Source organism: Leptosomus discolor, chromosome 4 (genome assembly GCF_034619465.1).
Source record: "Leptosomus discolor isolate bLepDis1 chromosome 4, bLepDis1.hap2, whole genome shotgun sequence".
Taxonomy (NCBI): Eukaryota; Metazoa; Chordata; class Aves; order Leptosomiformes; family Leptosomidae; genus Leptosomus; species Leptosomus discolor.
In genome coordinates this window covers 57733351-57747474 of record NC_141394.1, presented here as the reverse complement: position 1 = coordinate 57747474, position 14124 = coordinate 57733351, and the positions used below count along the sequence as shown (strand labels likewise).

The 14124-nt window shown below is 44.6% G+C and overlaps 1 protein-coding gene across 2 annotated transcripts; it reads left to right on the top strand.

Moving 5' to 3' along the window:
- The first annotated feature begins 116 nt into the window (after positions 1 to 116).
- LIAS (lipoic acid synthetase) lies at positions 117 to 8962 on the top strand. Of its 2 annotated transcripts, none has more exons than XM_086463902.1 (11): positions 117 to 197; positions 947 to 1119; positions 1815 to 1908; positions 2679 to 2759; positions 2993 to 3149; positions 3996 to 4053; positions 5112 to 5240; positions 5785 to 5930; positions 6146 to 6216; positions 6987 to 7098; positions 7995 to 8962. In XM_086463902.1, the coding sequence occupies exons 1-11, from the start codon at positions 117 to 119 to the stop codon at positions 8045 to 8047; spliced, it is 1155 nt and encodes a 384-aa protein (XP_086320028.1). In that variant the 3' UTR covers positions 8048 to 8962. The 2 variants fall into 2 exon arrangements, with proteins under 2 accessions (XP_086320028.1, XP_086320027.1); XM_086463901.1 differs by having other exon boundaries at positions 117 to 218.
- The last annotated feature ends 5162 nt before the right edge of the window (positions 8963 to 14124 follow it).

The window sequence follows — 14124 nt, the reverse complement described above, 5'->3', positions numbered from 1 at the left end:
CAGAGGGAGCCGTCCAACAGGCAAGGGTAGCCGAGGCCCGATGCGCGCGAGTTGAGCAGGCGGGGTGGCCGAGCGCTGAACGGATCGATGGTGCCGGCCGCTTAGCGGGCGCCGCCATGTCTCTGATGCCGCGGGGCTGTTGCCGCGGGGTCGCCGCCACGGCCGCCCGGCGGCTGCTGCTGGGGCCCCAGGGACGGGTGAGCGGGCGCCGTGCCAGGGCCGTGGGCCGCAGGGGGGTGCCGGACGGCGGGTACCAAGCGGGCGGGGGTGGGCGTTGCGGCCCGGCAGAAAGGAGAGCTCGGGACGGCCCCCCGGTGAGGAGACGGGACGGGACGGGACGGGACGGGACGGGACGGGACGGGACGGGACGGGACGGGTCGCGTCGCGTCGCGTCGCGGCGGCAGAAGGCGATGCCGCTCTCCGAGCGCGTCTCTCGGTGGTCGCGGCCGCCCGGCTGGGCCGTGGCAGCGGCGGCTCACGGCGGGCAGAGACCCGGGACGGCGGGGCGGGAGGCGAGGCGGCCGGGGCGCACACTCGCTCGGAAAACCGGGCCGCGGCTCCCACCCGCTCCGCGCCCCGCGGCTGAGGGCCCGGCCTGCGCCGCCTTCCCGTCGGCAGAACGGCCGGCGGTGACTGAGCTGGCAGCGCTCGGTTATCGCCTCAGCGTCTGGTTTTTCAGCCCCGAAATCTCAAATTAATCCAAGCGATGTTATTTGTATCCAAAACCTGTATCACTTGGTTTGACATGAAGATATTTTGGAAGAAAGCATGCTTTATGTCTGTTTCACGTGACTTAAAATGAAAAAGAGAATTATGTATTTAACTTAAAGGCAATTGGGAAAATGCTTGCGGAAAGTGTACATTAACCACCAAAAGGGCAAGTAGTTATTCAGTATATAACACCAGTACATTATAATTCCATAAATTACAGTGTTGCCTCTCTTAGGTGTCTGGGAGCCATGTGTGTAACCGGTACAGAACTTCAGGTTCTTTGCCAGAGGAAAAAAAAGAGTTTCTGCAAAATGGACCAAACTTACAAGACTTTGTATCTGGAGATTTGTCAGACAAGACCACGTGGGCTGAGTATGAAGGCAATTTAAAGCGTCAGAAAGGAGAAAGGTAATTGTAATTTTAAACAACTGTAGTTGCCTCGATGCACTATCTCACAGGCTTAGGGTTAGCTACAAAACGTGTACAATGTGTTTTTCTTAAATTCTGTTGTACTGGCTTGCAAATTTAGTAATTTTTCAAGAACAAACATATTATTCACTTCAGATGTGTAACAACCTGAAGGCATGGTGGTATTTTCTCACTTGAGTGCCTGCGCCATGGCCTGTATTAAATGACAAATATCCATCAGTAGATGAGTGTACCCTACCTTGGTGTTGAAGAAATACTATTGATAGAGTACAACGAAAAATGAAGACTAAATAAAAAAATGCTTAACACCCCCCCCCCCCCATATTTCCAGCTATAAATTTGATCAGCCTTTGTGATAGCTGTGTGACATAACGCTACCGTTAATGGTTGCAGTCTCCAGTGTGGCACTGTTAAATCCCACCGGCAGGGTTAACAGTTTTAATCCTTGCAATGACAGCAAACTCCTACTCTTGAACGTTGGGATGATGATAAACATGGGCGAGAGAAGTCCATTATGACCATGAACGGTGTTAATGTTGGTTGCTGAGTTGCGTCAGGTTTCAAGGAACTTTCCTAGTTGGGGTCTGTAACAAATTAAAGCAGATCTATGACATTAATGGCAACCTACAATTTAAGTAATTCATTAATCTTTATGTTTGCTTGATGTTATTCAGGCTGCGACTTCCTCCATGGCTGAAAACAAAGATTCCCATGGGAAAGAACTACAATAAACTAAAGAATACCTTGAGAAGTTTAAATCTTCATACGGTAAATCTCGTACCAACCAAGTTTTTCTGTAAAAATAAGGCTTTTTTTTTTTTTTCAGATACAAAATTATTTCACTGTGGAGGACAGGTAGAAATCATGTCTTGTGTGATCTCCAACGCTGAAACCAAGCCCGATGCTGATGCTTTTTGCCAGCAGTGAATTTTAGCCAGAAAGAATGAAGACAAATCCAACACAGTATTTCACGTTTTTTCTGCTGCGATTTTAAATACCAGGGTTTACCATTTGCATCACCAAAGAGATCAGAAAGTGCTACATCTGACTGTTTTTAATGGAAACACACACAATTTCAGAGTTACATACATGTTTTGCATGAAAAGTTCTAGAAATGTGTGTATTTCATAAAATATACCTTCCAGATGGTAAAAGGTGGTGGGTATGCACAGAGAGGTTTTTTTCCATATTTGTTTATTGTTTTCAGAGTAGGATCACGCTGCGATGCATCATAGGCTTTGTGAACGTTTTATGGATTTTAAAATGTTAATGACATTCTGTGCTACTTAATAAGGCAGTTGCGTGGTTGAGGAGTTTTTGGAGCTGCAAAGTCGAGGAAAAGAATGGTGATGGATGTCAGGAAACAATTCTTTCTTCCTAGCTGTTCTTCTGACTTCTTACAGAACAGCACGTAACTGTTGACCTCCTCATTTATCACAGAAGGAATTGTGCTTTGTTTGTAGGCTGCTGTTGAAATTCATCAATAATACAGTAACTGTTTTCAATAATAATATTGAAAAAAGGCCTTGTCCCTCTAGGTGTGTGAAGAAGCACGTTGTCCCAACATTGGGGAGTGCTGGGGAGGTGGTGAATATGCGACAGCTACAGCTACTATTATGGTAAGCCATTAACCGCTCCTGAAGTGTTCCACCAGCGTTTGAGCTCTCTGTAGTGTATTGTTGGATCCCTGCTGTGGTGGAGGGGGCTTATGACAAGAAGTTGAGAGTAAAGCACTGTCCTGGCTTTTTTGGCTTAGTATTGGGATCCATCTGATCTAGCTGACGCAGCTGCTCCTCAGCTGAGCAGTGGCCATGTGTACAATGTAACGGCAGGAATGTCTGTCTCGTTTCAGCTGATGGGCGACACGTGCACTAGAGGTTGCAGATTCTGTTCGGTAAAGACAGCAAAAAATCCGCCTCCCCTGGACCCCACGGAGCCTTACAACACAGCCAAGGCTATCGCGGAGTGGGGCCTGGACTATGTGGTATTGACGTCTGTGGACAGAGACGGTTAGTACGGTGTGCTCTCCCATCTCTTCCTGTCCGAGCTCTCACACATTACAGGGGGGGAACACAGGCCTCGATAAACACTTACCACTCGGCACAATTGTTGAGGATTAGTTTTAAACGAGTCAAAGGTGTTGAAACTTGGGAAAGTTTCTACATGTTCTTAGTATTTCTCTATGCCTGGTAAAATACAACAGAAGTTACGCTGTTATTAAACATCAAGAATATTACAATACTAAATATTTTGTAACTCGTTTTTTGCAAAATAATACATATACGCCATGTTCTGTCACTTGATTAGTGAAAAAAACCACCCCACATTCACATACAATACCATTACAGGACTTTCTTCTAAAAACTAAACCTGGAATATATTATATGGAACAAAACTGAAAGCTGCCTTTTTCTAAGGTTGTAATAAGTCCTTTGTGGTGGGGAAAACCACTGTAAAGACTGTTCAGTATGGTGGAAAGTCCAGTAGTTTCAAAGTGTCTTACAATAAAAGAGCAATAATATATATATATACATTTCAGTTCTTGTAGAACTGTTTCTCAGACCAAAACCGTGAATGGATAAAGCCATTCTGTGCCCAGGCTGACAGTGAACCTAGAGGCAGGTAAATTCGGAGTAAACATCTGAGTCTGCCCAGTTAGACTTTGTGCAGAACAAGGCTTGGTAGAGTATCTGTGGTAAAATAAACCTTTGGCATAAGCAGTAAGATAAGACTGGGCTTTCACTGCTTTATTATTTTGCATTTAAATCGGAATCTGTAGGGGTTTTGTGGCTTTGCTAGTAAGTAAATACATTCCTTGAACAGAAAGGTTAACTGAGTAATTGAAATTCTTCTAGATATGCCTGACGGTGGAGCAGAACACTTTGCAAAGACAGTCTCTCATCTGAAAGAAAGGTACATCGTCAGTGTATTACTACTATAATTATTATTATTATTAAAACTTTAGCATGTGGTACTGCGTATCGGTCAAAACTACCTTTAGCGGGATTATTTCAGGGGCCATGGAAACACGAACGTCTGCCGTTAGCCTATCTGTGTCCCTTTGGTTTTCCTGTGTTTCATTTTTCTCATATAATGTGCCCAAAGTATTTTGGATTTGGATGCGTTTCCAATTTAGCCCAGGCTTATTTAAAGCTAAGCACTGGATTTTTTCTTTGAACAGGCAGCTGGTTTACCAGGAAATGAGTACATACCTTTGAGCTATGTTCATTCTTGAAGCTTGGGGCTCAGACACATGGGTTTAGATAAGCGTCACCACATGACAGAAGTCGGGTTCCTCTTTCAGCGGCGATCAGATTGCTTTGTGCCTTCCCACCATGGCTGTTTCCCAGCCTGTGATGGTACCTCCCTGCTTTCCCTAGCTGTGCCACCTTCGCTCGACGTCGGTGCCCCGCGCACCATTTGGTAGCACACTCGTCTGCCTGCCGATTGAACTCGTATAACCTCATCTGAGTCCTTATCCACTGTGTCTTGGGACTCGAAAGGTTCCTGCAGTTTTCCCCTCCTGCCTTTCTGAGCTGAAATCTGGCTCCTGGACACCAAGGTCGGATTCCAGGGCGATAATGCAGGGTCTTCTTACCCCAGTAGGCAGGGTTATAGCCGCTCTGTATTTTGGAGCTATGATATAACCTGCAACAAAGACACATGAAAAATCACGTATGAACAGTGAATGTGATTGTTTAAGAGACTGTTGGAATCGCTTTTGTGTTATTTGGCTTTCATTCCATTTCAGCTCACATCAGTAAAACCAGGAATTCCACACACAGCGTTCGAATTGTAATGCAAGTGTTTGCAGAAATGTGTTGTGTTAGAATTGTGTACGGAATTAACTTTGCTTTGCTCATCAGAGCGTCATTTATTTAGTTACGTTTGGTTTTTTTGCTATATGGAGTTTTTTAGCAACAGTGACACAAATCCCATAGATGTGTTCATTTTCAGTCTCCACTTTTCAGGAATTCAAAAATCCTGGTAGAATGCCTCACTCCCGATTTTCGCGGGGACCTTAAAGCGGTGGAGAAAGTAGCCTCGTCGGGGCTGGATGTGTACGCCCACAACGTGGAGACGGTGCCCGAATTACAGCGGTAAGCGGCGCCGACGCCGGGGGCGGCTTGCGAAAGGGCTTTGGGTGACGGGGGCAGCCGGAGCCGTCTCTGTAGCTGAAGCGGCACTGAGGGGGCCGGGGCCGGGGCCGGGGCCGGGGCCGGGGCCGGGGCAGGCCGCAGGGCGGGCGGGCGGGCGGCGCAGGGGGAAATGGCGCGGGGCCGCCGCCGCCCGGCCGCGCTCCCAGCCTGCCTCGCGCGCGGCGGCGCAGCCGTGCCCGCCGCCCGCCGGCAGAGGGCGCCCGCGCGGCGCCGCGCCCCGGCTCCAGGCCGGCCCTGGGGCGGTGCCGCCCGGGCCCGGGGCCTTCGCTCTGCCCGCGGGGGGGCCCGGGCGGCGGGCCCGGCCCTGGCGCTCGAACCGCGGCGCGTCCCGGGGCTGCGCGGGCCTCAGCTGCTGTCCGACTGCGCGGCGAAAGCCTCCGCGGTGCCGTTTTCGCTGTGCAGAAAGTAGCGGAACGCACTTTTCCGGGCATCTCTCGCTTCTCTCATGCGTTTTTTTCCCCCCTCGTGCTGAAAATACGAGCAGGAAGGTCCGTGATCCCCGAGCCAACTTCGAGCAGTCCGTACGGGTGCTGAAGCACGCCAAAGAGGTCCAGCCCGGCGTCATTTCTAAAACCTCCATTATGTTGGGGCTGGGCGAGACGGATGAACAAGTGTATTCCACAATGAAATGTAAGTCAGTGTTGAAATAGATCCTAAAATCCACAGGTGTGAATTTTACTGTGTTGGAAATCAGTTGTAAGCATCTTTGCCTTTACAGGCAAATCAGTTTGCTGGTGTTGGAAGTGTTTTCTCAGCTTTGTTCTGACTTGGAAGGAGGATGTTTGCCAATTGCTGACCATCTCTCGCGATCCTTCTGCCGCTAACAGGGAATTTTGGTTTTACAGTATTGCGGGAAGCAGATGTAGATTGTTTGACCCTGGGACAGTACATGCAACCAACAAAACGTCACCTGAAGGTAAAAATACGTTTAATTTACAATCAGCGTTACGGTCTGAACCTTGCACAGTCAAGTTTCCAAACTGAGGCTTGATGTGCATCCTCACCTTAACTGCAGGTGTTGGGAAAAACGTCCCTCGGTGTTTAACCTGTTCTTCACCTGTTACGGACTCTTCACTAGAAGTGACCTCAGCCATCTAATCCCTTCTGCCTTCTGCAGACTTCCCACTGCTACTTTCTGCTGCTAGCTGGGGAGGCAGCTGGAGCTGAGGCAGGATTTTGGAAAACAAGAGTCTCAGTGTGTGTCTCAAATGTAATGGTTCAAGCCAGCCAGCTCCCCTTCGCTATCTCATAGGCTCTCCCATAATGGTGCCACTTCAGCTGGGGAAATAGCTGTTTTTCTCTTTGTGTAATCTGTCCAGAGCTTGAGTCTCTGTGCTGTTACTGTGTTTCACTGAACCAACCACTAGCGAAGGGATTTGTAGGGCTATTGTATTTTTTTTACTAACTTGGACAAAACAAAGGTTTGCTCAAAAGGACCATTCAAAGATGGAGTGAAGAAAATGATAAAGCAACAAGAAATTAAATTCTAATCTTTGCAGCCAAATATGAAAAGCAAATTAAATGCAGTCTTTTGGTAGGAACCAGAGAGGAAATTCAGTTTGTGACTCTACTGCTGAAAGTTTTGGATGTTGAACTTGAACGTAACTGCGTTTCATTTCACTATGTGGTAGCTACTGCCCTCTGCTCTGCATTAATACCTGATCAAAATGAAATCTTTTCACTCAGGTTGAAGAGTACATAACTCCTGAAAAATTTAAGTACTGGGAAAAAGTAGGAAACGATCTTGGATTCCATTACACTGCTAGCGGGCCTTTAGTGCGCTCCTCCTATAAAGCAGGTAAATTACTGAAAAGCGTTAAGGTTCTTCAGCACATAATGTTTTATTATATAAAGTTAAAATGGTGCAGTAACAAAGCTCACCTTAGCTCCAGGACATCTCATAGTCATCTTTTTTTTTTTAATTATTTACACTTACTGTTTTCTATAGGCCATCTAAATGCATCAGTATGACAGTAACTGGTATTTGTACAATTGCTGTGCTGCTCAAGCTGATTTGTTTGCCAGACCTAGTTTGTAGGTGAGGCGGGACAGAGGGCACCCAATTCCCAAGTTTTCCTTCACACTCTGCCTCTTGGATGCTTCAGGGTTTAATGGGGCCCTTTGTTGTTTGTGACATGATTTTGTTGCTTTAGGCAGAATTTATCTACAGTGCCTTAGAAATAATTAGACGCAGTTAGGGCAGTGCTTTTTCTGACAAAGCACTAGGTATTAAGTAGCAGCTGATACTGCTGTAGGTCCAACATCCTGCTTTGAGCAGAGGAGATTCATCTGGGGCACCTTGCTTCTCAGACCACTTTAATGCCAGCTGAAACGAGATTTACAGCAGGTTTCGCTATAAGTTGCTAGTACTTTATAAAATGGGCACTAATTTTTAATTAAATCACTTCACCTTTGCCTCTTGGAGAGCATGAAGAAGCAAAGCTATTTCATAAAATTGGGCATGAGGAAAAGCAGGATTTTGGGGTGGAAGGGTTGTGTGTTGAGTTATGGGTTTTGATATGGGGTTTTTTTTACACCCCTGCTCTATGTATTGAAAGGGCTGTTGTGTAGAATTGAATGACTATAAAATACCAGTAAGAACAATTGTAGAATAGACTGCTTGCATTAAGTAAGAACATGTATTTTATTGGAATACCTACAAATAATTTTGGTGCTTTTTTGCCTTTTATTTAGGTGAATTCTTCTTGAAGAACTTAGTAGAAAAAAGAAAGACAAAAGCCATCTGAAAATGAGAGTGAAGCTATTTAAAGCAGCCAGTTTTAAGGATCCTTTTTTCAGTGCATAATTACACTCAGTTCCAGAAATGCAGAAGGCCAGATGGTGGATGTATGAATAAACTTACTATCTTTCCAGAACACCTATCTCTCACCAAAACACTTCACATTATTTTACCTCATTCTTCCTGGCAAGGCTACAACTACATCGTACTTCTAGTGTTCAGCAAAGAGGCAAAAGATAGAACTGATTTGGAGTGAGTGATGGAACTGAGGTGGAAGAAATGTAAGCTGGAAAAAAACCCAAACAATCGGGCAGATTTAAGTGAACAGGTTTGAGACTGCCGTCAATATGGCTGCAGTTAAAACTTGTGAAGATGCTAACAGCAATCTGAATGGTGCCGATGTTTGAGGGAGTCTTAGCATTACGTAACGCAACTTGCAGGGGCTCTGGGAGCTAGAGGAGTTCCGAGGAAAGACTGTGTACAGGACAAAGGACCAAGGAGGGCTGTCGTGAGCCACATCAGAGAAAGTATCTGTAATACTCCTTCAAGAGATGGTATCTCTTACCTGTGTCTTAAGAAAGGGAGCTGTGCCGTTCCCATGATAGCTGATGCTTTTCAGCTGCTTCCATGTCTCAAAGTGTGAGCCTTGGTAAACACAAGGTATGAGGTTGAAGAAAACAAGCACTTTGTGGCAAGCAAGTTAACCTGGTGTAGGTACCGTGTAATTTAATCCATATGGCAAATCAGAGTTGCCATAACAGCATATATAGAGCCACCCCTAGGTTGGGTATATGAGTGTAGCAAACCCCACCAAGTTGCTCGGGTGCGTCTTCGGTATTGGGTGTGCAGAAGCGCTGCTGTTCTGTATGGTGCTGCTATGCCATAGGTATTGTCTTGTCAATAAAGGAAAGTGAAAAACTCAGTCTGAGGGTGTGGTGGTTGTGCTCAATTGTCTGGTTACCTGCCCCCTTGAGACCCGGTCTGCCTGTTCAATCGGACTGCAGAGAAGCGACTGCACCAGGGATGCCACGCGAGGTCCGTTACGTATCGTACCGAGCTCAAGCAGTAACGTGCCTTACTGTGTACTAGCAGCTGTCAATTCTCTTTCTCATAGTTCAAGGGGCATCTGTCCCTCGTAATTCTCAGTTGTCTGCTGTGGACATTAGATGCCATTTTTGAACTGGCTCCAGCTGTATGTTCATGAAGTTGCTTGGGAAACATGCCAGGAACTTGCTGTCTGGTCCCAAACTGTCATTGTGCAGGTAGTCCTAAGGCTGGCTACAGTACTCCTCTAACCTACTGTGGTCTGTGTGACAGAGAGTGGACCCCCCCACCCACCCCCAACTCATCAAGGTGTCAGAAGGAAGGCAGCTAATTAGCAAGTTAATATACAGAAGAAACTGGGTATTGTCATGAACAACAAAAATCAGATTGTACCACTGAGGCCAGTGATGCACGATGAAACTTCACAAAAAGAAGTATAGCAATATTAAAGCATTATGGAGACAAATAGCCTTAAGCTAGAAGGAATGTACTAATTAAACAGTGTAATAGAAGCATGAACTAGGGGAAGGGAAACTTGAGCCATGAGGAACAGGGGAAGAACAGAATATGTGTGCTTTGTAAAGGCAGAAAGAAAGGCAAGGGAAATATTAGTAATACATTTTAAAATTTAAATTTCTTTAAAAAAGGGCTGACCATTAGTCTTAGACAGACCAGGCATACTTGGAGCCCAACGTGCCCTGGCTTCAGCTGAAGGACACCGAATACCAGAGCAGTGGAAGGTTATCAGCTATGGTAAGGAAATTCAATACTCCCTCCCCAGCAGCAGGCAGGGAGGGGTGCACCCTTAACTCCAGGGTACCCACACGTTTAACAGCTGCCAGCCTTTATTAGAGGTCCTACTATAACTGGTTTTCACCTGCCTACAGAGCAGATTTAACAGGAGTATTACTGCAGCCTTTGCCAAGTTACTGCTCTTTCAGCATATCGACACCAGAAATATGGAAAAAAGGCATTCTGAGCCATACAGCTATAATCAAACTGGTAGAAAAGGACATTGTGCAGTAATTGTCCCTGACTTCTTTACAGTGAGAGAAATCATGCTTCTGGAAACACAGTCCGATGTTACATAATGTGAGAATTACCTTAGGAAGTGCTGCTGGGTGGTTTGGAAGATAATATCATGCTTTTACACAACTGTCTGCCAGTTGGTACCAAGTTTCAGAAGCTACATAAGCTGTTTTCTAACTGCATGTTTCTAAGGAAAGCCATCACGTTTTGACTTCAGAACTTGGAAGGGTGGTTTGTTTTAAAAAGTGTTTAGGTACAAGTCCTAAAGTTTTTCTCCTAGTTAAAAAATTCCGCTTTTACAACCCTCTTCCTTCCCTGGTGCCCACTCAGTTTTTCCCATAGCTATACATGAAAGCACCAAACTCACAGAACTCCTGGTTATAAATTCAGCACAGCTCTCATGACTATCTCAATTTTGTTTCCAATGAAGTTTCACATTTACTGACATTTTCTTTTTGTATGCCAATCACTTCATTCTGTCAGTTTTTTCCACAAAGCAGCCATAAAATGTTTTAAGAAACATTAATCTTCCTTGCAATCAGGAAAACATCAAACTGAGTTTTGGGAATATGGTTTCAAATTGACACAGACACTTTAAAAGAATGAAGTCTTTTTTTAGCATCATTACATCAATCTACTACACTGTGTGAAGCGTAATTAAATGTTATGCAGACGCCTAGAGAACTGCTGCCTCTTCCAGCGACTTCAAGTCTTTAGGTTAAATCAAAGCCAGAGTGTTCATTTAAGAATAGCTTTATTTTTTTTCCCTACTTGATCCATAATTAATATTGGTGTTCCCTTCATTTAAAAAGAAGGTATTAGGTACTTGTGCTTCTTTACTACAAGACGGGGCAACTTATTGCAGATGTTCAACTTGCAATACAAAGTCTCAGCTTGGAATAGAAAAAGCAAGTAATGAAAACTGACTCCCATATTCCTCAACCAACCAGATAACCCATTACGCTTTCCTGCATTGTTTTACAATTAATTTCAAACTTTAGCTGTTGAGCAAGACTGTAGCACTACTATAAATTCAACAGAAGAACCTCCAGCGATAGAAGTGTAAAATGTTGGCCAGTACCAAATCTCACCCCTAACCACTCCTATACTAACTAGCCTTGGTCAAAAATATGTTTGCTCTATTCACTTACAGTACTCTTGGCGACCATATGCCTGGAACCAGACTGGTTTTGGCTGCACACAGGGTTGAACACACATACACAGTACATCTTGCCTGGCATTTACAGTCATGTCTATGCACATCTTGGGTAAGACGTAATTTACAGTCTGTATCATGCTATTTGCAGGCTTGTATTAAAGCTGGATTTGCTTCAGCTGTTGTATTCACATTTTTGCAGTGAAAAGCAACATTACTGTGGGATTGCATTTTATTAAGAACCCCACAAAAAAGAATTTCAGAGCACAGGAGTCCATTATGCGTATTACACAACTCATCAAGAATTACATGCTCTAAGATCCCATAGACAAAGACTCAATAGCATTAAAATCCATCTCTTACATCCACTACTCAAGCCTTCAAAGCAGGAATGCAAGTCATCTCCAATTCTTATTTCCCTGGCAACTGTACACAGAAGATGATAGCTTATGATTCACAGTGCTGCAAAAGCTTCCGAAGCTCACTCTTTGGGCCTCTGGTAAGGTTCCCTCGCTTATATGCAAGGTAAGTGTTGCAGTATCCTGAAAGCACGCTCCACCAGCTGTTCAGACTGGATTCATCCCACAATCCCCAAGTCCCAGTGAAAGAAAGCAGCCACCAAGAAACCAAATAAACTGACTCTCCAAGGAAGCAAGGGAAGTGCTAGTACCAGCTTTACCCCTTCTGGCTCTTCAGAAAGGATCTGCTGCTCCCCCTTTCCTAAGAAAGGGGAGAGAGAGTTATCCCTCTATAATGAACTTGCCCATTCTTTATCATCTTTATGATTAAGCCACAAGTCACTATCCAGGCTTTGACTAAGTCTACAGGAGAAACAAGGTAGGAACAGGGGGGTATAGCACCCAGTTCCTCCATCTTGGGATGGTGTGCAAAACACTGCTGGAAGCCTCGGGAACACTGACCAGCCTCACACATTCCTAACAAACAGGAGCAACACTTCACACAAGAGTTCAATGGTTCATCCACCTACCTCGAACGGATGAGGACAGGGCCTGTACTGAGACACTACTATTACAGCTGCGTGCAAGCTTCTGAAAAGCATCCTGATTTTCTGAAGCCTCTGCTCACCCTCTCTGTTAAGATGAGTCCTGAAGCAGTGCTGTGCTACCTTGAACATAGTTCAGAATAAGAGAGCCTTTGAGCACAACTTGTCGGTACCCTCTTCTTAATCCTCAAGAAGAAATAACCAGCCTGTCCTCTCAGGGCAGAGGTAGTCAAGAGGATGCCTATCTGCCAAGACAGGGTGATCTACCAGTTGGATTACAATGCTTATAAATACCACAGCTGTATTGCAGGGTTGTGTCTGCTCTGTGGGTTGTTGTATGAAAGCAGCAGTAGGCAATCAGGAAGAAGAGATGGCATGATGAAAGATGACCATTTGATTTTTAAGCCCCTGTAATTCGCTTTGAGTGGCTTCTGATGCACTCCTTACAGAAGAATCTTATGATAGGACAAAGCCTGAGGCATTTGCACAAAGCACTGAGTGATCACTGCATAATAAGTCCCTATGTGGAGGCCATTAACGTGCAGAATCTGAAAACATCTGGTTCAAGGATACAGCTATTTCAGTCAGACAACACTGTCTTGTTTTGTCTACACAAGCTGTTACACAAGTTCCTTAAATCTTCAAATGTCTGTCCTAAAGCTTAAATGGTACTTACATTTCTGTGGGTAGGTAAATGGTAATGAGTGCTGTTATCGTAACTAAGACACTGATCTTAATCCTCTGTTTAACTATTGATACTTGAATGCTCATCTGTCGAATAAGTTCAGAAGTGTGACTAGTTACAGGATAATTATTTAACATCCCTACACTACTATTATTCAATTAAGATGTCTATGCCTTCTAGCCTGAAACCTGTTCATGGCCACCCTTCTCTATCCTCCCCTCCATTTCACAACCCCATGCAACAAGCCAAACAAACTCTGTCATCTCAAGGATTTTAATAGCACTGGCCAACTGAGAATAATAAAAACAAGTAGAAATAAAGTAATAGTAAAGGCAAAAATACCAAGGTAACATAAGTATTCATTCCTGCTAATTAAATGAGGTAGCAAGTGGACTAACTTATGGGGCTGAATTTTTATTTTTAATAATTTAACAGCAGAGAATAATTTTTGCAGATTCATTAAGAAAGCTGCTTTCAGATGAAGTGTGTAAGCAGAAAGCAAGGAAAAAAAGATAACCATTGGGTAGCTTTGAAGCCAATATTTACTTTCTACTTGGACTGACAAATTAAGGTAATTCTGCTTAAATTCAGTGTTCAAACACGCAGAATGCTCCTCTGCTGAAGATGGGCTGTATCGCTGTAACTTAGGAAAAACTTGCCCCAGGAATCTGATTAGATCAGTAATTTATGTGGCTGCACATGGAATGTAAGCAAGACAACTGAAGAATCAGAAGTGAAGATCTGCCTGTGGATCAGTGTATAGCTGCTAGCCCATGGTCATTGGTTACGTGGCGGACACCTGCAGAACTACCTGGCCTCCCAACAGCTGCAGTTAGACCGCACCAGTGCCAACCGATCCCAGCCAGGAATGGGGTATTATTGTTCCAGCTCTACTTTAGGGCTTGACCCAAATCATGCCAAATTCACTTAGAACTTATCTTTTTTACTTAAGTGCCAGTTAGAGCAAGCATGTAACCGGGCAAAGAACTACCCCAAAAGAAAGTGAAAAATTGGTGAGACCAGAGTTCCTGATCACTGTTCATAACTGGACTAGAGTAAAAAGATATTCTATTTATTTTGCTTTTGTATCACTTTAAACATTTAAAGTGCAGATTAGGAATATTTCTGGAAGCAGAAATCTGCTGTTTGAAGGTAACTTTTCCACTT

What these genes read in the sequence shown, in the direction of transcription:
- LIAS (XM_086463901.1), top strand. Translation starts at nt 117, where the DNA reads ATGTCTCTGATGCCGCGGGGCTGTTGCCGCGGGGTCGCCGCCACGGCC. An exon ending in GTCTCTCATCTGAAAGAAAG is followed by an intron (nt 4,054 to 5,111) that starts GTACATCGTCAG and finishes TCCACTTTTCAG; the next exon opens with GAATTCAAAAATCCTGGTAG. An exon ending in ACGGTGCCCGAATTACAGCG is followed by an intron (nt 5,241 to 5,784) that starts GTAAGCGGCGCC and finishes AAATACGAGCAG; the next exon opens with GAAGGTCCGTGATCCCCGAG.